The sequence below is a fragment of the Bacillus rossius genome, chromosome 15 (assembly GCF_032445375.1).
Source record: "Bacillus rossius redtenbacheri isolate Brsri chromosome 15, Brsri_v3, whole genome shotgun sequence".
Taxonomy (NCBI): Eukaryota; Metazoa; Arthropoda; class Insecta; order Phasmatodea; family Bacillidae; genus Bacillus; species Bacillus rossius.
The window spans coordinates 9,049,898-9,076,265 of NC_086342.1; the positions used below are offsets into that span (position 1 = coordinate 9,049,898).

The 26,368-nt window shown below is 37.0% G+C and overlaps 1 protein-coding gene across 1 annotated transcript; it reads left to right on the forward strand.

Moving 5' to 3' along the window:
* The first annotated feature begins 93 nt into the window (after window positions 1-93).
* Window positions 94-24,843, forward strand: LOC134539389 (glycosylphosphatidylinositol anchor attachment 1 protein). Its single transcript, XM_063381383.1, has 12 exons — window positions 94-412; window positions 2,246-2,463; window positions 5,136-5,295; window positions 6,097-6,251; window positions 6,899-7,051; window positions 8,035-8,153; window positions 9,616-9,696; window positions 9,794-9,897; window positions 11,068-11,189; window positions 12,539-12,738; window positions 16,516-16,677; window positions 21,984-24,843. Exons 1-12 carry the CDS (start codon window positions 271-273, stop codon window positions 22,267-22,269), a joined length of 1,902 nt encoding a protein of 633 aa, XP_063237453.1. The 5' UTR covers window positions 94-270; the 3' UTR covers window positions 22,270-24,843.
* Window positions 24,844-26,368: the final 1,525 nt, after the last annotated feature.

Below are 26,368 nucleotides of genomic sequence, written 5' to 3' on the forward strand. Positions count from 1 at the left end.
CGGTTTGAAATATCAGGAGGGCAACGGCGTTGTGTGTCAAGTCAACCAGTTATCATATCTATTTGTTTTGAAACATAAAAAAAAAAAATATATACACGTGTATAATGTTTTGATTTCATAGTTCGTGGTTGGCAACAACTAGCCGGTTTCAAAATAACTTTTTTCTCTTATTCCGTCGCGCTCGCGTGTTTATTGTGTCAAACAAGAATGAATCAATATTTATTATAAGCGTTTGAAGAGTTTTGGTTTTTTGTTTATTAATATTATTCAATGGGTCTGTTGACAGATCCTGGGTCTGGGCGTGGCAAGTTAACCCAACTTTTAGTTACACATTATGATAAGTTATGTATAATTTTATACGTTGGTGGGATCGTCTGGTTTATGCTTCTCGCTCATGAGCATTTCAATGCTGGTAAGTGGTGAGGTTTAGTAGGTAACATAAATAGTTTTGTTTTTCACTAAATACCTTTCTTATAAAGATTGTGTCTCGGACATCGTTTCGTAAAAAACATAAAAGTCCAAATATTGCGTTTTTAAACGCTACAGGCGTTTCTCTGTTTACCCTGAAAACAGTGTTTCAGAATTCCTACTGGTTTCTGAGAAATTACCATTTATACATTATTTATATATTAGGTAGCCTGTACTGTGGCCGTCGCCATGTTGTGCTTTATTAGTGTAACCGAGACTTTTTTCCACGGGAGATTGGCCTGATTGTTTATGCAGCCCTGTTTTCTTGGTATTAGCTGCAACTCGGTCCCATGGTTCTCCACAGAGAGGAATATAGCGTAACATAGACTGTTTTCAAAAAATTGTGCTTGTGGAGTCCACATACGACAGAAATGAAACTTATTGCTTTTTAGGTATAGGTAGAGATAAGTTATTTTCATTTTCAAACAAACTATCCACATAAAAATGAATGATTATAAACTCAATTGCACAAATCAATAACTTTTTACCATACAAATAAATAAATTATAGATTCTTTAAATTAAATTAACGAAATTTGGTAGCGCCAATCGTCAGCCCTTACGAAAACTTAGGAGTAGACAAACACAAGCAGCGTTACAAGAATTCCATAATGTCACTGCTGCGTCCCCTCTGCCATCTCCCCTTCCGGCTGTTACAACTAGCATACAGCATGCTCTGCTATATACCCATCCCCCCCACATTGCTGTCTTCCGATTCAATCACTAGCGCATGCGTTGGAGTGGTGTTACCACTGACGCACACTCCTGCTCTACCTGTTTCCCCACCATTGTACCTAACTATTCCCCTCATGCAATCAGGATTTTTGTAACGCTCAAAAATTGTTGCACCCTCAGTAAAGAAGTTTCACTTCAAAAGACAGGGATGTTTAATGTCAGTATGTTATGGCCGGGACAAAAACCTTTTTTCACCCTAACTGGTTTTTCACCCTAATTGTGCCTAATAAAGGTGGAAAACAGTCTTTGCGCCGGCCATTACATACTGACATACATAAACAACCAGTATTTTTTGTTTTCAAAACAGCCTTGTCTAGGGTTCATTCCTAAGGATCTCTGGAGAACTACACGATCAAGTTGCACCTAGTACCAACAACAACAATCAGGCCAATCGCTCGTGGATAACAGTCTTGGCTACACTAATAAAGTACAACATAAATTTATGTCACTATAGCAAAACAGTCTCAGATAAGCTGATAACAATAAAGCACATCATGGCAAAGATCGCATCACAGCGCAGGCTATCTAATGTAAACTATAAACTGTAATTTCTCAGAAACTAGTAGAATTTTTGAAATGCTGTTTTCAGGGTAAAAAGAGGAACATCTGTAGTGTTCAAAAATACAACATTTGGACTTCTATAACTTTGTTGACAGAAAAATTCGCTACCCTTATAGCCTACACAAATCGAACACCAAACATAAAATTTATCAGGGTATTGTAAAGTATACTAGAAAGTAGTGCAGATTTGGTTTTAAGATCAACAAATAATCAGTAGGTAACTGCTGCCCTGATGATGGCGACTGCAATGTCGACCGAAACGTCGGTGAATTATTCGCCAAGGACGCTGCAACCAAAGAATCCACAAATAAACAAATTTAATCTGTGTGAGATGATTTAAGGAAATATTAGCAGCATCCAGAAAAAACCCAGACAACACTGGAATATTTTTAAGCATTTTAAAAATGGCAGGTTGTTTTCTGAAGCTCTGCACACGGTTCTGTGATCCAGCTGTGCACAGACGCATTTGGCTTCCCGTGCAGGCACCTACTTCTCGGAGAACGCGCTCCTCCCGGGCCTGGTGAAGGGGGATTTCGATGAGGACGTGCTGGCGAAGCAGTACCACTCGGAGCTTCTGGAGGAGGCTGCGAGGTACCCCGACGGCGTGCCGTACCCCTGGCTCCTGGCCAAGTTCCGGCAGCTCAGCCTGGACACCTACACCCACAACTTCACCCTGCATTACCCCCTGGGACACGGCACGGTGAGTCTCGGTGTACCAACGCCCCCTTTAACATACTGCCAGCTGGTTAGCTGTTGGAAAACTGTGCTACTACTTTTTGACGTGACAAACGTCTAATAAATTAATGAACGCCGGCTGCACGCACGAAAAACTGTCCCGTTACGCTGTGTCCCGTTACGCTCACTGTGCGCTTGCGCCGCATCTATCTCTCTTCCACTCGATTGGAACAACCATCGATTTGACTTCTTCGAGGCACGTTAAACTTGAAACACTCCCATTCGTTTCCTACTTTTCCTATCATCGTCCTATTCTCAACAGAATAACACAGATTGGAAGAAGTTAAATAGCAAGCATGTATAAAAGTTATAGTTAAAATAATCTCTTCGTTAAAGTAATAAACATATTTGAATTAATGAGTGCAAAGAAAAGTAAATTTATCAATTAAATTGTAGATTTCATTTCACTCCTCCTTTGTATCCATACAAAATAGTGATAATTCAATAAAAATGATTAAATTTTATTCATAAAAGTATGCATTCATTTCATCAATGTTTTGTTATGACTTTGTCACGTTAAACTATCGTCCGTAAACCGACTTTACAGACAACCAATTTTTTTTATTATTTTTTTTTAATTATCTGCTCTGTGGAACGTAGTTCTGCATTTGACTGCATACCCTTGTGTGAAACTGTTGCCTCGTTGCTTGCTCGCACTTGATCGTAAGTTGGATTTCTTCTGACTGAATCTGAGGTGATAAATGCTTCCTTGTGTGTGCACAGTTACAAGCAAGCTCAACATCCATCCGTTAGCCGCCCTCCATCAGCCAACACTGGAAATAACAATAGCCAAGATGATAAAGAGTTTAATATCTTTACATGTGCCCACGTCATTCGGTCATTTAAAGCAGTAAACAAAGTCAAGGCATAGTAGCATAAATAAAAAAAAAACTTTCAACTTTGGCGTTCACGATACTATGTATCCATTCATAGTTCTCCCATGTAACCTCACACATCAAATACACACAAATATACAGTTAGGCTCATGAATACAGGCTTTAAGTTGATGACAGCGAGCTGTTTTAAGAACATTAAATAAAATGAATTTTAAACTAAGCTTTTGTGGGATGATTAGAAAACATTAGCAGCACACAGTAGGTATGTGCTTGAAAATTAAAATACTTGGGGGAAAAATGAGGTACATAAAAGATGAAAATATGTTAACCATCAAAAACAAAACATGTAGAACATAATATATGAAGGTAAAACTTGAGATCTCTTGAAAGTTACCATTAGGAAGATGGGACTATGGTGGTGAATATTCAATAAACTGTCTTCCTACTTCCTAGCTACGAGATCAAACTAGGATTTTTTGTGTGAAACATGGCAAATTTCACAGTGGGCCGGTGTGTTTTATGGGGGTACTCAAATTCCCCTCAATTTTTCATTCTGTCCCTGCACCAGTATCATGTCATCATCCTTATCATCTTAGTGCCTGATGTGGATGAGACATTAAGCCTTAATTTAACCTTTCTAGGGAGAATACCAATCAAAACATTTATATGTAGTTTTTATGTAAAGTGTTTTATGTAGGAAGACATTTTGAAAATGGTACAGTGTTCTGGTGCTTGTTATTTCAGTTGTGCTGTATTCAGAGAAATAGTTTCCTCACAGAGCATGACAGAACGTTTTATACCTGGTTGAAGTATTACATCCATTAACAGGACCTGTGACTGCCAGGAAGAAATACTCCGCTGATTATTTCACCCTTTGAGGGTTCGAAACTAGGCCCTTAGTCAAGCCATAAAAATGTAGAAAATTTCCTCATGTCACGACACTGAAAGTCTGGTCACCATATTCATGAGAAGGTTCTGAATTAAACCATAACAGTGCAGGAGGTCACGATACTTTGATTTCCATCTGCTAGCTTGAATTTGGTTTTTGAACATCTAGGTTCTTTTCCGCAAAAATCACATAAAAATTACCTCTGAAAAGGTTTTAGCTATCCAACATAAAAATTTGCACATCCCTGCAAATAATTTTTTAATTGTAAGGAAGGTTCTAAAAAAGTCATGAAATTTGTTTAGCAGCATGGGGGAGCAACTCTAATTGCAGAGACTGAGACCTAGTTTTTTGAAGTAGTTTTTGGCCCATCCGCTAGTTAGTAGCTTTATTACATTTAATATAGCTACATATATTGATTGTGAGAAGTAATGCATAAGCTGTTATCAGACAGACCAACCAGTAAAAATTGTTGCACTTTATCTTGGTTGTCTCATTTTTGTGGTGTGGCATACCAAAAATTTTGCATCTCCAACTCATTTAAATAGAACATGTTTTTTTTTAAATTTGAAAACAGCATTAAGTGTTTTTCAATCAGCTTCTTGAGTCACTTTTACTAATCAATTAGTCATCAAGCAGTTAAATTAACATTATAAACATAACACTTTGGATGTGAACCCCTTGTCCCAGTTGATTTTGCTAGTAGTTCTGGGCCCTACCGACAGATAGCGCCACATGCTGCGCAAAACATGGTTTCATTTTCCACTGTGTAGTCGCACTTCTAAATCTTCCTCCTCGTTCTGTGTTCAGCAGGTGTGTCTGTAGGCGTCCTGATGTAATACAGGATCTGCCCTGCAATATTTGGTTTAATAAGGACATAAGGAGTGTTTGTTTCGATGTCCTTCGCGTTTGCAGAAATACACGGGGAAGAACGTGTACGCCATCATGCGGGCGCCCCGCAGTGCGAGCACCGAGGCGCTGGTCCTCAGCGTCCCGTACCGCCCCCTGGATAGCATCCACCCCACCACCGCACCGTCCGTGGCGCTCATGATGTGCCTTGCCAAGTTCTTCAGGCGTGAGTTTGAATCCCGCACGAGACGGTCCTACCGCTCATGACTTCTGACAGTCATTCCTTTGAAACATTTAATGATGAATATTGTTTATAATGTGAATGCTGTCTTAAATACAAGAATTCAAAAATTCTTGCATGGTGTGGGTTCTTGGAAATGTGTTCTTCGACATTACGACTAAAATTATATTCCAGCTCTGAAATTCATATATTTTAATATATATGTATATTTTAAATAATTAAGCTCTAGAAAAAAATATTTTTTTAGGCATATACATACTTATATGTGAACTGTAAAAAATAAAACCAAAATAACGCCAAAATGTGTGTCAATTCACCATATTCCACAGAAATGCAAGTTAAATCTTGAGTAGCCCTGAAATGCTAGTCAAGTCTCGAAATATTTTACAAAAGTCAGTGATATTTTATTCTTCAACAACCAAAAATTCAATAATCATATTTAATATGAAATTCATAACAACAATTTTTTTCATTCAGAAGGTTGTAAAAATATGATTATATTCCCTGATTTACAATTGCCAAAACCCACAGAATTCACTTTTTTCCCTGAGTGATTTCTGTTATATTTTATATACATATTTTTATGTATAAATTAAAGCTAATATTACTATAAAAATTACAGTTTTGTGGAAAAAGTAAAAGACATATTTGATAGTGTTGTGTATTAAATAACCTGTCATATTCGAAGAGCATTTAAAAAGAAGGAAATGAGCTAAAAATGAAACAATGAAATGTTGTGTGTAAGTTGGGAAGTGCGTGAGGCGAGAGTCGTACTGCGGTGTGCAGGCCAGAAGTACTGGGCCAAGGACGTGATATTCCTGGTGACGGAGCACGAGCAGCTGGGGATGCAGGCCTGGCTGGAGGCGTACCACCGCACCTCATGCGGTCGGCCCGGGGTGCTGGACCACGGGGACATGATGGGCCGCGGGGGAGCCATACAGGTGTCGTTGGAGGGCTTACAGATGCGCTTTTGTGTTGCGAGGCGTACTGTATTGTTCATTGTGTGCTGTTTTTTTTGTTGTTTTACTGTTGGGGTGTGTGGTGAGTGGTTCATTGTGCAGTGAGTTGAGTAGATCAGTGTGTGTTGTGTGGTTCATTGTGTATTGTGATTCATCGTGTATTGTATTGTGTGGTTCATTGGTTATTGTATTCAGTGGTTCATTGCGTATTGTGTTGTTTGGGTCAGTGTATAATGGTTACGTGGTTCATTGTGCAGTGTGTTGTGGGCTTCAGTGTGCATGGTGGTGAGAGGTTCATTGTACAGTTGTGGGGTACATTGTGCAGTGTGTTGAGTATATCAGTGTGTGTTGTATTATGTGATCATTGTGTATTGTTTTGTGTTTTATTGTGTATTGTATTGTGTTTCATTATGTATTGTGTTGCATGGTTCAATGTTGCAGTTGTTGTGTGGTTCAGTGTATACAGTGTGATGATGTTATGGCATTGTGATGTGTGTGTAGTTCAAAATTTTTGTGTTGAATGGTTCAATGTTGTATCATGTGGTTCATTGTGTATTGTTTAGTGTATTGTGTGGTTGCAAAAGGCAATGGTTTGTGGAGACGTCTAGGCTCGAGTGTGTGTGCGTTAGGCGGCCATCAACCTGGAGCTGCACTCGGAGAAGATCGGCCACGTGGACGTGAAGGTGGAGGGGCTGAACGGCCAGCTGCCAAACCTAGACCTGGTCAACCTTGTCCACCGCCTGTGCTCCAAGGAGGGCGTGCGGCACACCTTCAAAAACAGGGTAGCGTCACAGCCGCAGACTGTGTTCCGTCCCCACCACCAGGAACGGGTTGGATCCCATTTTTTTTCTCTGTATCCGTTCTGACATACCTAATTTCAGTTTTCCGTGCCGAAATGATATCTAGCGATGGGAAATGGGTGATGACTTCCCCAGTATCCCGGGTAGATTCACATAAGAATAGTGCAGGACAAGCATCTTCATAGTCTGATGGAAGCATGTTGCTCGGAAAAGACCGGCAGAGCCCTGAGGAATCAAATAGTGCCAACTCTACACGGTCTGGTTAACGTAGCCTGTTCTGATAACATGAATGATAAAATGACTGGTACTTATGTCTACATATTGTGTGTTTCGTAAGATCATAGCGCTCAAAGAAAAATGCCAATCCCAAAGAGATTTTTCAACTTTTTTGGCCATTCTTACCTAAGATGCATGCCCTTCCCCTACTTGTTCTTCTGTTCATCTTACCTCGCATGCTTCTCACCCCTGTGCTGATAACTCACAACATGTTTGGTCCTCTCTATAGATACTATCTATAGATACTAAACTTAAATTTATTGATAGTGAAGTATCGCTGATAAAAACAGTGAAAATTAAGTGGGGTGCTACCCTTGTAGTGTGAAAATTAGGATATTTTTTAACTTAAGAAACACCACCTCCTAAGTGACTTTTTAAAATTAGTTTTTTTTTTTCTCCACAGAAACTTAATCATATAGCACCTTCTCTTGAAGTGAATTCACCGAAAATCAAACAGAATTTGCTGCTACAGTCTTTTTTCTAACACCGGCTGTCATTCAGTTCCAGCGTGGGGCATCAAGTTATTAAGCTCTCGTGAAAAAATTTGCTTTTTGTCACATACGCGGTGTTGTTTCTTAAGCGACGTTTTGTTGTTTGAAATCGGGAAAACTCTAAAGTAGGTGATTTTCAGAGTTCCTGTGGTTGCCATCTGGTAGGAAGTGTAATGTGGGGGTGGGTTGTTTTTCAAGGATAACCTGAACCACCGCAACCCTGTGAAGGAGTGGTTGTACCATTTGAAGACACTCATGGCGATGGTATCGACGCAAGCCACGGGCGTTCCGAATGGCAACCATGGTTTGTTTCACAGGTTGGTTGGCCCACCTCCTCTCAATTTGCTGGACGTTCGTTTGATTCAATGATTTTTTTTTGGCTTTAATGGGTTTTTGTCTGTCAACCCTCAGAGTTTACAATGAAACCTGAAAACATATTGTTTCACAAGAGACTACTTTATTTTATCATTTGGTCAGCTCTATCTTTCAGTTGCAATGATCATAAAAGTTAATAATTTTAAATAGTGCAATATCTTAATTAAAAATATGCTACAAGCCATAACATAAATTCTAGAAACAAGAGTAACAAATGCTACTTTTTAACACTTTAATCATTGTGTGTCGGCGACAGCTACACGTTCAAAATCGGACGAGTTAAATGAGTTTAGAAACATTAAATTTTTTATTTTTATCAAGCTTGAGTTGAAGTTTACAAATTTCAGTTTAAATTAAGGGAGGCCAAATGGGCCAAGACACAGTACGCTCTGAAACATGTCGTATCAGAAGGAACACGATGCGAACGGAGATAATTTTACAAATGGCAGCGCACCATTCTGAGTAAAGACGCTGAGTCAACATGTCCAAAGAGACGTGGCTTGCTCCTTTCCTTGCGACCTGCTTCAGACATTAGTAGTGGTTTGGCGGGCGCAAGAACATAGTCACGAGGAAGTAAATATGTATTAAGCTAGTACAAATTGTGGAAAAGTTAGTTATCTTTAGGGCTGTGCGAATTCTATTTTTTTTTTTTAATACAAAGTGAACATCTAATCAAATGTTTGAAATGTCCACGAAGTAGGATCAGATTGTGAATATTGTTCTTAGCAAGGCTGTATTACACTTACTTTCATAAAATGCTGGATTGATGTATGAAAATAATAATATTTTTTTAATTTGTAATTTTTTTTTATCTGATTAAAGTGATAAACTAATTGGCCCTATATACACAACACCATTCAATAAAAATTATAAACTAACCATTTATAATATTGAGAAATTATTAAAGCAAACCTGAGTTGCCTAAGTGCCGTACCCACCATAAAAGTGCCTCGACTGTTGGTGGGCATGTGACAAATAAAAAAATATATATTGGAATTTTTATATATGTATATACGTACACACACACAAACACACACACACACACCTATATACACACATACACACACACACACACAGTGTTACAGGTGAATAATTGTTAACAGGTTCCAGCCAGCAGGAAATAGTTCATTATTTATTTCGGGTCCAACAACACTTGGCTTCAAGTATGCCATATCGAGCCATAAAATGTAACACAGGTGCCTTAAGGCAACAATGTTGTTTTTATTATATAAATCACATTTTTCATGTTTTAAACTATCACGCAGTGGAAAATGTAATGATTGTATATCAAATTATTGACAATATCATGGTGAAGTGTGAAAAGCATAAGCTTCGCTGTATATATATATATTGTTGTGATGGCTTCCATTACATAAGTAATTTTTTTTTTAAATTTGTTGGCAGGTTTGGTATCGAGGCGGTGACTCTGGAGGGCTTCGAGAAGCGGGGCAGGGGCAGTCCGGCGGTGTTCTACCAGCTGGGGAGGTGAGTGTGCTCGTCGCGGTCTCCGTCAACTCCCAGCGTCCCCCGGGGGGCCGGCACGGTGCGATCAGGGGCACGAGCTCGGTGTCCTTTTTCGCAGGGTGATGGAGGGACTGTTCCGCAGCCTCAACAACCTGCTGGAGAGATTCCACCAGTCGTACTTCTTCTACCTGCAGCCGGCAACCGACAGATACATCTCCATAGGTAATCAGGCTTTTTTTTATAGCAGGAAATACGTAACTATTTTTATTTCTTGCCATAGTTTTGCATGAGATGCTGTCCGCTTTGTAACTTATAATGTAAACTTGCTGTTATGGTAGTACTTATGTTAATTTTTTTTTTTACTAACCTAAATGTTATGATTTTTTTATTATTTTTGTACTACATAATTGCGATATATTGTATCCTTATTTCTGTTCTTGTGTTATTGTATCTGTCTGTTTTTGTTTGGTTCTGTTAAGGTTTCTGCGGCTCTATATACATATATATATATATGTTTGTGTGTTTGTGTATATGTATATGTATGTACCGTATTTACTCGCGTATAGCTCGCGGCAATTTTACCAGATTTGATGGGGGAAAAATGAAGTGCGACCTATATGTGAAGAAAAATTTTTTAAAATTTTTGAGGAATTTTTTTTTGCAATACAGTAGCAATCTGCAGATGCGACCCCCCTCTGATGCGTCCATTCCGTTTATACGACCGTTTTTTGAGAAACCGTGAACAATTTGAGCAGAGAAAGTCGAAAATTTGAGTAAAATTGGCTGAAAAACAAGTCTGTTACACTTTGTTGGGCGCTATGTGTTCACGTTTATCTTGGCGAGAGCTGTACTGTAAGCAGGCAGGCATACAAAAGACGGCTAAAAATAGATACCACCCCTCTAGACTGTTCACGCTGCAGTGTCTAGCTGAGCTTGGCGCGTCCACTATCGCACGAAAAGCCGTCTCAGCTGTCATGTTATCTTACCCGCCCGCACGAAAAGCCACTGTGGTAGCTTACCTTCTGTGTGAGAAACTGTCAGCATCCTCCTCTTCTTCCACACCGCGTGCGGCAAAAGCCAGGTTGTATAGTCCATTCTTGGTAAAATAAATATTTTTATGGGCTTATACGACTGTCCTTCGCCGTTAATAAATACTTCATAAGTTATTATGATACAATTTGTTTATTACCTAGTATATATATGTATGTATATGTGTGTGTGTGTTTATATATATGTATGTATTATGTATGTATGTATAAATTTTACTATTTAAATTCAATATTTGTATTTGAGAATAATTTGATATATGTATTTGTTCCGAAGTAAAAAGCTGATGTTGTCACAGGCCTAGCAGCTAGTAGATGTGTCACGGAGTGCTCTGCTCTTGTGCAGGGATGTACATGCCCCCGCTGGGCCTGCTGTGCGCCGCGCTGCTGGTGAAGGCGTTCGGACTGTGGCTGCGCATGCACGAGGATCCCGCCGCGCGGGCCGAGAGCACGGCGTCCGGAGCACAGGTACAGTAGCACACGGTCGGCGGCCGTGAAGTTGCCGCGCGGACGTCATAAAGTTTTCGCAAGGACCCGGCAAAATTTTTAAAGGGCACGTCAGTGGAAGCTTAGAAATTTTTGACCTCTTGGTAGTTTGACATGACATGATTACTTTTGCAAAAGTGTTACGTTTTAGACTATGTAATTAAAATCCATGGTTATGTGACTTTGAGATAAATTTAAACAGTGCTTCTGAGAACAGAGATTATATATACTGGACTATTTTTTAACTCACATTTATAAATAAACAAATAAATGAGTGAATAGCTAAGAAAATGTGGTAACAAGACAGTGATTTTTTCACATTGCTTGATCTTACTTTCTTTATATATAGGGTAGGTTATTTGTAATTACCTATATGAATAAAATTGTTTGTAACAAGCATTTTCATTGTGTAAATTTTTTTTCATTTCCATGAAGAAATTTACACTGTAATATTCTAATAATTTTCCTTCAAGTTATATCAAGCCTTTGATACAGTGTTTCAGGTGAATAATTGTTAACAGGTTCCAGCCAGCAGGAAATATGTAGTTCATTATTTATTTCGGGCCCAACAACACTTGACTTCAAGTATGCCATATCGAGCCATAAAATGTAATACAGGTGCCTTAGGGCAACAATGTTGTTTTTATTACATATAAATCACATTTTTCATTTTTTTAAACTTTCACGCAGTGAAAAATGTAACAATTGTAAATCAAATTATTGACAATATCATGGTGAAGTGTGGAAAACATAAGCTTCGCTGTATGTCGGACGAAAGTGGCACCAGGAAGGGTCTAGTAAATATGGGGAAAAAAATCTGATAACTTAAATAATTTTCAAGTTCTATGTACTGCAATTGTAATTTTCAAACCGCAAAGTCTTTTCCGTTAACTCATGATCAAAAAGTTTGGGGTTGCGTTATTTTCGGGCGGATGCTGCAAATACACTTGACATTTCGCCGCCTAAGTATCGGAGTGTTCTATGTCCACTTTTTAGGTTTTTTTTTAATGTTACGGACACAAAATTAATATTAGTATTCTTTTGTTCTATATCCACACACGTCTACGCACCCAAAAATGTTTGTTCTTAATTCAAGACCAATATTATTTTGTTCTATATCATGATATTCACAGTTGTTTGAACTTTCAAATGCTTGTTATATCTCAGTTCCGACCTCGATGGACATAGAACACTCCAATTCTCAGGCGACGATTATTTGTTTTTGAAATTTTAGACCGGTTTTTTTTGAACCGCGGAGTCGCTCGGAGGTTCGCAGAGCCGTGCGCTGCAGCTTCTCTGAGGCGCGCCCACGCGGGCTGGTGTCTGCGCAGGAAGGCGCGGGCTTCAGCGTGGCGCCGGTGGGCGTGGCCGTGCTGAGCTCCCACGCCCTGGGCGTGGCGCTGCTTTCGGCGCCGCAGACCTTCGCGGCCGCAGGGCTGGCCTGGGCGGGCCTGCCCACCGACGCCTCCCTCTACCTGGGCTACCTGCTGGCGTTCCTCGCCGCCGCCGCGCTGCCGCTGGTGGCTCGCAGGTGTGTGTGTGGTTCGGACGTGCGTGTCTCCGTCACGTCTTTGAACATACATACTGTATAGAAGTCGCGAGTGGATAGGATTTACTCTACGGTTTTTCAGGAGCGCATGATGAGCAGCTTGGGGACTTCACCGCTGCAGTGCGCTGCCGTAACGCCCTGTATCGTCTTAGTTGTTATTTACACGTTAGAGCGCAGCACTGTCGCCCGCTGTCATTGCCCCCGCACCCCCCCATCCATCATTCACTGCAGCTCAAGGTCGTTCAACGGGAGGGGGAAGGGGTGTTTGAAGAGTTCGACACTTCTCACCGCTAGGGACCACCGCAAGTCGATGCCCTGGAGATGGTGGCGATTGCGGCGGTGAATCAACCAACTACCTCGAAACCGTGTTAGAAATTTTAACCTGGGCTGGAGACTTCTATACAGTATATATATTCAAAGGTCACGTCATTCCTTCCCACTTTCCGTGAAATCAAATTTGCAGTCCGCAGTTTGTATGCCTCCTCGTCACGGTAAAACTTCATTATTTATAAACACCCTCGTTCATACAAAACTCCCATTAATGCAAATTATTCCACTGACTCCCAGAAATCACATGAGAGTTTCGGTGCTCGGAATAATTTGTTTAATACAAAAGTATGGTTATTAAGTACTCGCAGGTGTGTGGTCCGGCCCTGGGCGGACACTTGGGTGTGACAGCCCAACAGCGTGTCTTCGTCACGTCTTTCCTCCCCACTTCCCGTGAAATCAAAATTGCAGTCCGCAGTTTGTATGCCTCCTCGTTACAGTAAAACCTCATTATTTATAAACACCCTCGTAAACACAAAACTCCCATAATGCAAATTATTCCGCAGACCCCAGAAATTACATGAAGTTACAGTGCTCGGTAATTTGTTTGATACAAAGTATGGTTATTAAGTGTACTATGAAGTTGGGTTTGTTCCAAGGGTAAAGAAACAATATGAAGTTAACACTATCTATGTACTTTGGTTTATTGTAGGTTGGGAAAAAAATCTTAGAAATTTTATTTTTCCAAAATGTTGGTACTATGTCTTTTGGTAGGTAATTTCTAAACCTATGTTTTAATCTTCTGCATTTAATCTTTTAAAGTGTGAAATAGTAGAAAATGTTTTTAGAGCCTAAAATTGTATTTTACAACCCTAAAAAAAAACACTACTTTTGGTGCAGTATAAAATTTTGTGCAAGTTTAAACTTTATTTGAACGTAATTTAGAAATGAATATATATACATGACTAAATTTTTTAATAGTTTGGCATTACAAACCTCATTATTACAAAGTGACAAAATTATGGTCCCCTAATGTTTGTATTATTGAAGTTTGACTGTATCCTTAAAAAGCCCTTAATTTGTCTTGAATTGAATAAGAGCCCTTAAGTCCTTAAATTTCACCAAAAATCCTTAAATACACCTTAATGAAGACTGATACCATGCAAGTAATGGATAAATGTGGGAATTTTAATGTTCTTCCTCTTTCGTTTCCAACTTGGCAGAAAATAAGGCTTTTTACGCATGAACATTACGGTTGGTTAATTTCAGGCCATGTTTAGATTTTTTTAACTAAAATACATTTTTAATTATTTTTATTTATTTTATTTTGTATCTTCTCACTAGTGTTGAAAGTTGACAGTTTTCAGATCAGAGGGGTAGAAATAGAAACATTGCATGCCAGCTGTGTGATCAGTTTCGTTCAGAACAGGGGCCATCGATGGAAAAAAAACCTGTACAGATCTAGTGGAAAACATCTGGTCGCATACAGCGAAGACTCCTAAAGCCTAACCAGCGACTACAACATTTTTCTGGTGGATAATACACAGTGAACCAACGACCGGATCCAGGCCCACTCGCAGACTCCTAACGCAGAGACGGCTCAGGCAATTATCTTGTTACACGCAGCCCAAAAAAAAAATGTCACACTAAGAAGGGGAAAAAAATCTTTGTCTTTTTTACCAAGCACACATTCACTGGACAGAAAAAGAGAGGAACATTCTAAGCAGCTACTGTGTTTTTACACTTTCTTTGAAACAAGTCAAAAAGTATAATCCATACATGTTAATATTTTTTTTAATATAAATAATTATTAATTTTCACATAGTGAAAAATATAAACAAATAAATTTAAAAATTTTTTTTCAGACCTGCATATTTAACTATAGATCATAAACTGCTCACTGTACATTCTTATTTAAACCGACCCTCTTGAAGTTTCTTCACACATATGTATTAATTCACTGTGCACTGTTTATCAAAAAAAAATTTTTGCTTATCCTATTTTGATTTTGATGAAAAATAATTATTTATATTTTCTTTTCAAAATTTCAATATTTCAACAAAATTTTACCTATTTTAATTGTAGCTGACTTAACCTAACCACCCTTTCACTTTAGTATTATTTATCTAATTTCCCATGTAATTTTTTATATGTGGAAAAAAAATTTAGTGGGCTTCTAATTGTTAATATTTGAATTCAATTTTTATATTCGAGAATAATTTGATATTTGTATTCGATTCGAAGTAAAAAAAACAACAGATATTGGCACGTGCCTACTTCTCACCTCTGAACTGAAAACGTGTTTTTACTGTCTTTCTTTGAGCTTGCAAATTTAATGTAAATACGTATGATCAAATTAAATGTTAAGGGGCCCGCCTTGTCAGGGGTGTGTGTGTGTTAGTGAGGCCGAATGATAAGTGCAACGCTCGCTGGTGCTTCTAGCGCGGTGTCTCCTCTGAGCTGGCGCGCAGTCTTCTCGTTGTCACAATATAACTGAAATTTGAGCGGTGACCGTAACATTATATGGCTGAGAAATGAAGATAAAGGTGTAATGCAAGTCCCTTAAGTGCTTTAAAGAATCTGTACTGGTCGTTTTACGCCTAAATATTACTCTGAAATCATTTTAAATCTTCTAAAAAATTCAATTTAAAAACTTAAATCCGAAATCAAAAGAAGTACTTTTCGGCCCACAGCGAACTCTTGAATGCTTTTCGTAAGCAGACCCCACCCGGATATCTTGAGTAGTTATCAAATCGCGTTGTATTTCCTGAAGCTCTGCGCACCGCGTGTGTGCCCAGGTGGGCGGAGCCCTAGAGGCTTCAAATTTAAGATAGATAATATGCGTGAGTAGTAGGGATGTGCGAATCCTTGTTTTTCAATTCGGTTCGAATCCGATTCGAATCCCTGGCAATATTTGAGATATGAATCAGATTCCGAATATTAAGCACAGAATAATTAAAAATAACTGATAAATTTAAAAATAATGTGTGTTCTCTTTTTTCTAACTCTAACTACTGGCAATTATTTATTACACTGAGATTGAAATATTAATAATTATGTAAAATTAATTAATAATAAACACTTTAAAATATGAAAACCAAAACATATTTGATTCTCCAACTCAATCGTAATAAACTGCACGCCACAGGGAAATCTCAGTTTTATAAAAGTTTCAGCAAACGAAACCATTTTTTTTCTCCAATAAATAGCCAGGACTTTTTTTTTTCTTACAAATACTTAACGTAATAGTAGCGTAATTTTATTTTTCACTGCCAGTATTTTTGAGCCGTATTAAATTGATTTATAACAAGTTTTGTGAACATTCGTAATACTGTTCGAATCCATGTACGTGCGACGATTTCCGGGTTTGGGTAATCGTGGATTCGAACCGTTCCCGAAAATAATCGGGTGCTCGCACGTCCCTAGTGGGCGGCGTGCATGGGAAGTGAAGCCGTGTCTCGAGGGAACTGTCGGAACGTGGTGTGTGCACAGCTCCAGGAGCACCGAGGACAGCTGGACGCTCCTGTACATCGTCGCCCTGCTCGAGCTGGCAACGCTGCTCCTCGCCGTGGCCGTGCACAACTTCTCCCTGGCGCTGGTCACGGCCGTGCTGTACGTGCCGTGCGCCCTGGGGGCCGCGCCCGCGCGCAGCAGGTGGGTGCCCAGTCCGTCCCGCCACGGCGCTCAGGTCTTGGCACGGAGCAAACGCCGCCGACCGTTGCCCGATTGATACGGCCTGGCCTGTTAACGTTTAAAAATTCTCGTTTCTCACAACATCGGTAATCATTAGAGACCTGCAAAATTCGCAGATTCATTGACCTCTAGGATACCCTTCACAGTCCTTTAAATACTCGCGGAAGTGACACCTGTTGTTCATTGGCTGCTGACGCGTGAGACGTTTCGACTAGGCTGTCCGTAATTCGGCACTTTCTTGGTTCAGTGTTTCCCATTGGCTCACAGCTCCCCGGATAAAATGTGGGCCAATCGCAGAAGCGGTACGAAGGTATAGTTGTTTTGATGCTAGCCCTATCGCGAAATGAATCCGCAAATTTTGCATGTCTCTAGTAATAATGATAGGCGTGCGAAGATTCGAAAGTCGAAATCGAATAAAAGACACATTCTTCGTCTTTGGGAAAATTAAAAAGATTCCAAAGAATTTTACTTGGAGCAAAAATATGTTAAAAGCTGTATTCACTGTCAGCGCCTTTCACATAAGTACGCAGGCATTGGAGAAAAAAAAGAAAACCTTTTACTACATAATCTCTGTTCAAGATGAGGTGAGACATTTTTTGGTTGGAAGGTGATCAGTGAACGTTTAGGCTTTGGTAGGTGGATATTCTTAAAAAAAAAAAAATTGACAAAATAAATACTTATTGCATGATAAATAATTTTGGTCACTGTTTGTTAAAGAACAGGTCAAAAAATATATCTCCTTATTGTGAAAAAAATAAAGAACTCATAGATTTTGATACTATATTCATATTGCGTAAAAAACAGTGTCTCCCAGAATTCATTTTCAGGCAGCAAACAGCTAATTGGCCAATTGATGATGGTTCTAAAATAAAATTTAAAAAAATATGTATTAAGTTTTAGAGGTAATTTTTTTCCCCCCAATATTTTATTGTATACTGTGGCTGTAAATGTCCATATAATATAATTTTTTATGAAATCATTAATAACCATGCTATTGATAATTTAAAATAAAACAAAACATGCTATACTTTTGGGGGGGAAATTTTCTTTGCATGGTTTGAGAGGCATAAATTAATTATTGGATAACTTTTAATATTCATATTGTATAAAATATATGTACTTTGCTAAGTTAGCAAGTTATTCTAAAAGATTGCTCATTTTAGGTAATAGGATTTAAAAAATTGTACAAAACTGGCTACTCTTTTTTGTAATAGTATATGTATAAGGTTTTTTTTGCAAGATGACTTGATTTCAAATTAATTTCTACACTGTTATAGTAATTTCCTAATATTTAAGTGCTTGAGGATTAAATTCAATTATATCAGTATAAGAAACAGACAGTCATAATAACTGGGTATTTGATAAAAATAAATTCAATAAATTGTTTTATTTTGATTTTCACATTAATGCACTCTAACTCACATCAAACACCCTCTCACTGTCTTTGCCACACAGACTAATTGATAATTTAAATGACCTATGAATATTATTTTTTTGCATTACCTATCACAGTATTAAATTATTTTGAAATTTAATCATTTTGTAATTTTTTTTTAAAAGTAGTCAGTGTTGTACTATTTTAAAATCATTTTTGGATAACCCATCTTTTAAAATAACATGGCAAGTATTTTTTTTTTACATAATGAATATTAATGTTACCTGATAAAAATTTTGCAGTGTGTATCATGCAAATAATTTTTTTTTTTTATTATTTCCCAAGAATAAGTATAAGTATTGCAGCACAGTATCTAATAATTGCATGCAAGGTGGAAATTTGAAAAAATAAATAAAATAAATAATAAATAAATAAATGAACTTATTTGTTCATTTTAGGTAGATATTGAAGAAAGACTACCTACTCATTCATTTATGTGTATGTGTGTGTGTGTGTGTGTGTGTGTGTATGTGTGTGTATGTGTGTGTATATACATACATGTTCACACACATATATATGCAATTATGCATGTACATGCATATGTATATACATGAAAAAGAGAGTAAATGGTCATTAAAAAGCACACTGCGAACTAAGAATGAGACACACCATTTATAGTTCATGGTTTCCCTTTTGAACTTCAGAATAGGTTTTAACGGGAATACCAAAAGGTGAAATGTTAACCCACTAGAAAACCGGAAACGCTGTACTGAAGTGAAAACCTACGATAACGATAAGCTCTGCGCCAACCGAGAAAATAAATTAGTCTAAAACAAATACATTTAGAACAATAAAAATAAATTAGCTGGCATGTATGGTATAAATTTGATTCAATAATAGATGCACACTAAAACAAAATAGATTAATATTTTTCTTATCTGTGCACTTTGGTTGAATTTTTTTGTCAGAAAATAACTGAATTCCTTGAATTTCAAACATTAAAAGATTCCTTTTCTTTTTTAACGTTTTGAATTAAGTTTTGGTTAAATGTTACTTAATTCCGTGATATAACTTGTGTTTAGGTGCTATATGATGTATTACTAGGGGCCGGAAAAATTCGCAATTTGCGATAGATGCGATTTTTTTGCGAATTTTGAGGTTAGATGCGATTTTTTACTAATTGTTGTTATAAATGCTATATTTGCGAAATCGCGGTAAAATTACCATTATCGGGCGAAAAACCACTATAGAATGCAACAAAATGGCTTGAACACACATTCCTCAAAGTATTGTTTTTGAAAATAACCACCATAACACAATTACAGTAAACAATAGCTTCTGACAAGGCTTGTTGAAGGAATAAAATCCGAATCCTAACCTTAACTTAGAAAACATTCCTTAACCAAATATCACGCCTGATAGTATAGAATAAGTAATTTTGTAAATTTAGTGTTTACGATTTACTCAAGTTACCGTTGAATGTTTAGAAAAGAATGTTCACACTACTTATCGACGCAGTTATTTTGTTTTGATAGATCACGCCACGTTCGCCATTGCATCGTGTGTTGCCTGTTCATGAAGAGTATCCAACCTAACAAAACAAATTTCCCGGGAAGCGCTTCACGGAAACCAACAAAACTAGAAAATATCTAGGTCGTTGACGGGATCGTAGTGAACTTGCAAAGATAAAAATGAAAATATTTTAAATGCTCAAAACTACTACAAATATTTTAGTACGCGGTTTTTTATACATTTGTTGATAATCACTTTAGTTTTCAAATTTTTTTTCTGATCAATATTTTACATAGAGACAAATCATACATTTTGTGGTGCACGTTTAGCGTACTGAAGTTGGCCAACTTGAATTGTCTGTTTGTTTTCATTTGAAATTACTAGTGCTCAAACGTTTGTTTACAAATACCGTTTAATGATTTTGGTTTGTGTTAAAATTCGTCATAATGGGTATAAACACTATTACAACTTCTTGTATTGTTATGTAACTTTAATATCTTAAGCAAATTTCTCAAAAATAGATGCTAATTTCTGGAAAATAGATGCTAATTTTCAACATCATAAATGCTAATTTTGTAATAAATAGATGCTAATTTTTCCAGGCCCTATGTATTACTTGTATTTCGTTGTTATGCTGTGTTTTGACATGTTTTTCAATGTTTCGGTTTCATAGCAATTCACTGTATAATAGTTTCCCTAGCAATGGTGAAAAAACTTTTAAAAAAAATGAACGTGGCAAGTGAAACAGACTTATGTTAATAGTGGCACATTTAATATTAAACACAATTGTTTCATGTTGGACTTTGGTTTATTTTAGGTTGTATAAATCCAGCCTGTGACCAGGTATTGGTAGTCAGTAGTGGGTTTCTCTTTTGATTTTTGTTTTTTGGAAAACTATTGTGTTTGTTTTGTCTTTTCGTTTTGCTGTGTTTTGTCTCGTTTCAACTGTTGTGCTGAATTTTTTTGGGTTCGGTATTTTTGTGTCATTATTTGTGGGTTTTTTTTTTTTCGTTCTGTTAGTCCATTTTTCTTTGTTTGTTAACCATATTCCTGTTGTGGAGTATTGTGTGGCGTTAAATCCAGACAACAGCAATTTTTTGCTTAATTTGTGTTTTTTTTTGTCATTTGTGTTTGTTTTTTTTGGGTAGTTTTCTTCTACAGACATGCATGTGCTAAGCAATGGCGTACGTCCGTAAACTTACATCAAGTCATGCACTCCCATTGCACAAATCTTTCGAAGAAGGTATTTTGCTCCCCCTTTGGAAATTTAGTTGTTGCGCCCCTGGTGGCAAGTGAAACAGCCATAAGTTTATAGTGTCACATTTAATATTAAACACATTTTGTTTCATGTTGGACTTTTGATTTATTTGACGTTGTATAAATCCAGCCCGTGACCAGGTCTTGGTAGTCAGTAGTGGGTTTCTCTTTTGTTTTTTTGTTTTTTTTTTTGGAAAACTATTGTGTTTGTTCCGTCTTTTCGTTTTGCTGTGTTTTTGTCTCGTTTCAACTTTTGTGCTGAATTTTTTTTGGGTTCGGTATATTTGTGCTGTCATCATTTGTGAGGGTTTTTTTTTTTTTTTTCATTCTGTTAGTCCATTTTTCTTTGTTTTTCTTTGTTTGTTTGACCATATTCCTGTTGTGGAGTATTGTGTGGCGTTAAATCCTGACAACAGCAAATTTGTTTTGCTTAATTTGTGTTTTTTTGTCAGTTGTGTTTTTTTTTGTAGTTTTCTTCCACAGACATACATGTGCTCAGCAGTGGCGTAAGTCCGTAAACTTTCGTCAAGCCATGCACTACCATTGCAGGAATCTTTCGAAGAAGGTATTTTGCTCCCCCTTTGGAAATTTAGTTGTTGCGCCCCTGGTGGCAAGTGAAACAGCCTTAAGTTTATAGTGTCACATTTAAATATTAAACACATTTGTTTCATGTTGGAATTTTATTTATTTGACGTTGCATGAATCCAGCCCGTGACCAGGTATTGGTAGTCAGTAGTGGGTTTCTCTTTTTGTTTTTTGGAAAACTATTGTGTTTATTTCGTCTTTTAGTTTTGCTGTGTTTTTGTCTCGTTTCAACTGTTGTGCTGAATTTTTTTTGGGTTCGGTATTTTTGTGCTGTCATCATTTGTGAGGGTTTTTTTTTTTTCGTTCTGTTAGTCTATTTTTCTTTGTTTTTCTTTGTTTGTTTGACCATATTCCTGTTGTGGAGTATTGTGTGGCATCATTTGTGTTTTTTTTTTTTGTAGTTTTCTTCTACAGACATACATGTGCTAAGCAACGGCGTATGTCCGTAAACTTACACCAAGCCATGCACTCCCATTGCACAAATCTTTCAAAGATGGTAGCGGGCGTGTGAGCTGTAAGCGTGTCCCTACGGCCGCAGGCTGCTGCGCGCCGCGCAGAGGCTGGCGTGGCTCGCGCTGCACCCCCTGCCGCTGCTCACGGCCGTGGTCGGGGCCCACACGGCCGCCTCCTTCCCGGAGGAGCCCTGGGGCGAGCTGTGCCGGCGGGCGCTCCACGCCGCGCGCCAGGCGCTCGTGTTCGCCGTCGTCGACGGCCACGTGTACGGCAGCTGGGCGTTCGGCGTGGCGACGGCCGCGCTCGCCCCCGCCTGGCTGCTCTTCTGGCTGGTCGTCAGCTCCCGGGGCCGCCCGGCCGGGTCGTCGTGAGGGGCCCCCTGTCCTACGCTCCACGTCATCAGTCGGAATGTCTCATTTCCATTAGTGATAGGTCAATTCCTGTTTTTTTCCCGGTTCTCGGTTCGGTACCGGTTCTTAAAAATCGGTTCTCGGTTCTGACTTAAACAATAAAATAAATATTATTCACACATTATTTATGAGGTGTTTTAAGTACTAAAATATTTATTGTTTTGGCTACAAAAAAAGCACTGCTTCAAACTACAGTAAACACACACAACCTATTAAAAATGTAATATGTATTAATAAAAAAACTAATTCGTAATAATATAGAGAACACTTCATAAAACTAAAATTTACTATATCAATCTAGTAATTACCTCAATAAATCTACATTCACCCTCCTTTAAAACATAGGAATAAAAAGAAAATGTTACAATAATGGAAATAAATACTATGATGGTAACTTTCAAAGAATTAAAATATTAAATTGTCCATCAAACATATTGCCTACATTGAATTCAGTTTGTTTGCACAGTCAACAGTAAATTACTGCCTCACTTCTGATGCCATTTCTTACACAATTTGCTCTATTTGGTCAGAATAATTATAATTTAGAAGTGTCAACAACATTTCGTTTGACCAGCCAATAGTAAAATAAATCTACACATCCATACACCACTTTACTAAAAAAAAAAAAATTTCCCCCTTCAAAGCAATCCCATTTACCTAAAAAGAGAAAGTTACCTACTAGCCATTACGCTAGATGGCTGCAGATGCAGTGAACATACAGTCCAAAGCACTGCACAAAAAGCATAACATTTTAGAATGCCAAAAATTATTATGGAAAATTGTAAATCAATCATCAATTCTATTAAAAAATTTTCTGTGGAATTTTGCACTTTTAATTGTTCTTTATACACCAGTCATGCCTACTTACGTGTCAACGACTCGATTAACTACCTATTTTTAAAAACAAATTGAAACAAACATGGCGTCTTTCTGTTCTCACATCTCTGCTGAAGCACGTTATATAGTTGCACACATCTGTGAACTACATACATCTAAGGCACCTTCAACTGTTATGTTTTAATCGTATAACGTACTTTGTTTACAGATGTGACGAGAACATTAAATATTTTCACGTGTAATTTATTTTATAGTTAGAGATAGAGATGAATATTATTTCACAGAAGTCCAAAAAAATAATTCATATGTGAATTGAACGTGAGTTGAGCCATTTCATGCTGCAGTTAAGTTGTAGTGAAGGACTATTTTCGTAAAGGGTTTTGCTACACTGCCGGTACCGGCACCGATACCGACATTTTAGCTGCGGTTCTCGGTGCCGGTTAAAATGATGAGAACCGTAGGAACCGAGAACCGGTACCGACCCATCCCTAATTTCCATGCAGTTGTTTCACGTACAAAAAAATTGTTAAATCATCTAGGTTTTTTTTTATTTTTATTTTTTTATTTAGAGAACAGTGGTGTCATTATAACTCGCCATTCATGTGTGCAAGTTTGCATTTTTCGAACTTTAACAGTCCAAAAGGCATATGAAATGTAAAGCAGTCACCCATTAAACCATGCTGCCAGCATTTCCACAAAAAAATGAGTAGTGAGACATTTCAGACAGTGCAAGCACACCTTGTTCACTGTAACATGTGTGAATTTATTTATTGTCATAATATGGGGTAGTATGGCAATAAAGTTTTGCCATTGCAAGTGTGAAAGTGATGATTGAACGTACATTCTGTATGTGTATTTATTAAAGTTCAACTGGCTTGTAAATTATTTAGTAACAGTGTCTGGGAGGTAAATACAATGTACATGAACTTTGTTTAAAAAAATTTAAAAATCAAGGAGATTGTACTGATTTATATATTTGTTATTGAAATATTAAAGAATTTTCAGGACATTCTAAATATTTCTGCCTTTATATCTACAAATTCTTAGTCAAAAATTATCTAGAAATTATTTTCAAAAATTAGAATTTAAAATAAACTAAATAAAATACGCCAGAACCACAAAACATTTTCTTTTAAAAAATTTGATATTTAAATAAACCAATTACAGTTTTGAATTTAAATAGTAAATACTTTTAACAAAAATAACAAGGATATTCTCTCTGACAGTTATTGTGTACTAAACTTCTTACAGTGCTATTATTTAAACTATTCAAAGTAACATTTTTTAATTATTTAATTAAATAAGTACTATACTATAATGCATGAAAACAAAATTCATATTACGTTTAAAATATACTTTCTGAGTACCATAAATCTGTTTTGTCAATACTACATTTTCTTCTTCCTAAAACCTCTTGCTAACAATGCTTTTAGTATTTTTGGTAAAATAGATTTTAAACAAAATATGATTGTTACACCAAACATTTTAGGCAATTGATTTTATTTATGTATGTACAGTAAAACCTAGATTAGTATATATCTCTTTCTGTCATCAGTCTTTGTCTAAAAAAAAAAAAAAATACATTTTTATATAACTTAGGTTTATAATTATACATATGTATGTATACATACAATCCTTATATGTTTTTTATGATTATATTGACCATTTTGTAAAATTAAATACAATATGTATGTATCATATACTGTGAATGTTTTTATTTTTCATCCCAAGCTTGCAGTGAGAGCATGTTACTATACATAAATGTACAAAGAGATATTTGTAGGATCACTCAAAAGTGGTAAATAAAATGAATTTCATCATTATAAATAGATAAAAGCTGTATAAATTTTTGTCAAAAAAAAAAAAACTGGACAGCTGTGTTTAACAAAAATTACCAGCCCAAAAGGTTTATTTTTAAAAATTATTTTCCATTCAAATTCTTATAAGAATACATATTTATTATTTATACACATTATTGACTTTAGAATAGCATAATAGCATAATAGTTTGCTTGAAATGGTTTGCCTGTGTTAACCTGCAGTTACAGGATTCAAATTGTTTCATATCTGTTCATTTCAATCTCGAAACACGTGCAAACTATTGATAATATTAAGCACATCGATTTACTTGCTGAGCCAGCATAGTTTCAGTGTTGCTGAATTATAAACTTGTACACAGTTCGAAAAATGTCCAACCAATCAACCATATGATGAAAATGCTTGCCCACTGTCCACGTTTGAAACCGGTAGACACAGCACTGCAAAAGTTTTGACGCAAAGCTGCTGTGTTGAGTTTGCAGTTCTCCTAAAATCTGGCAGATTGTCAGCCCTTCTTTCAAAACATTGGAAACTTCTGGAAATTCCTTCATGGTAACAGTGTTGATGAGAAGTACATAGATGGTTAGCAGTTTGTGAACAGCTTCTCATCAACATTATTGCTTGAAGTGTTCCGAACAGCAAACGGTTTGTCGACAGTGCTAAAGAACTCTTTAGTATTATTTTTTTCCTTGTGGTTTTGTAGCTGAAGAAAGTTTTGAAAGGGCAGCAGATGTTTTCTTCTCCAAAAATTACCCCTGCTAATCAACAAGAAGTTATTCTCAAAGTCATACAACTTTGAGTAGAGTTTATTCCAAAATGTTTTCTGTGAGTTTCATGCTTTGAGTACACATTTGGTCATTCATCATGCATATTTACTCACAACAGCAATTATAGTATATTCAACCTTGATTTTAAGTTAAGCTACAATTTATATAATTGTGTGGTTGTATTCTGTGCCATTTGCACTGTCTAGTTCTTTTACACAACTATTGGAGTTTTAAAAGTTTGCTATTCCCTGAAATATTAAGTGTGACAATCAATTATTTTAAAAGTAAATTACGTAAACTTTAAAATAAAAACAATATATATAATGCTTGTAGTGAACCCCCAACTTCACAGAATGCAGGTTACGGCCCTGATGGAACAATATTTCCTTCAGAACCACGTAACAGTGTTCATGTCACTGCATGAAGCGAGACAGGCATGGTAGCTTGCAGTGTAATTTTTTTTTTTTTTTTAATGGGACAGAATGTAATGTAATGTAAAATTACACATATTTGTAAATTTGTACTTTACATGAAAATAACTGCATCACTATAAAATAGCATTCACAGCAATACTGGGTTCGGATTGAAAACGTCAAGCTGTATCAGATGGATAACCAACAGTTCACAGAGATGGATGTA

Coding starts and splice junctions, on each gene's coding strand:
- LOC134539389 (XM_063381383.1), top strand. CDS start 271: ATGGGTCTGTTGACAGATCCTGGGTCTGGGCGTGGCAAGTTAACCCAA. Junction 5,296..6,096: donor CCTTGCCAAGTTCTTCAGGC/GTGAGTTTGAAT, acceptor TGCGGTGTGCAG/GCCAGAAGTACTGGGCCAAG. Junction 16,678..21,983: donor GCCGCGCCCGCGCGCAGCAG/GTGGGTGCCCAG, acceptor CTACGGCCGCAG/GCTGCTGCGCGCCGCGCAGA.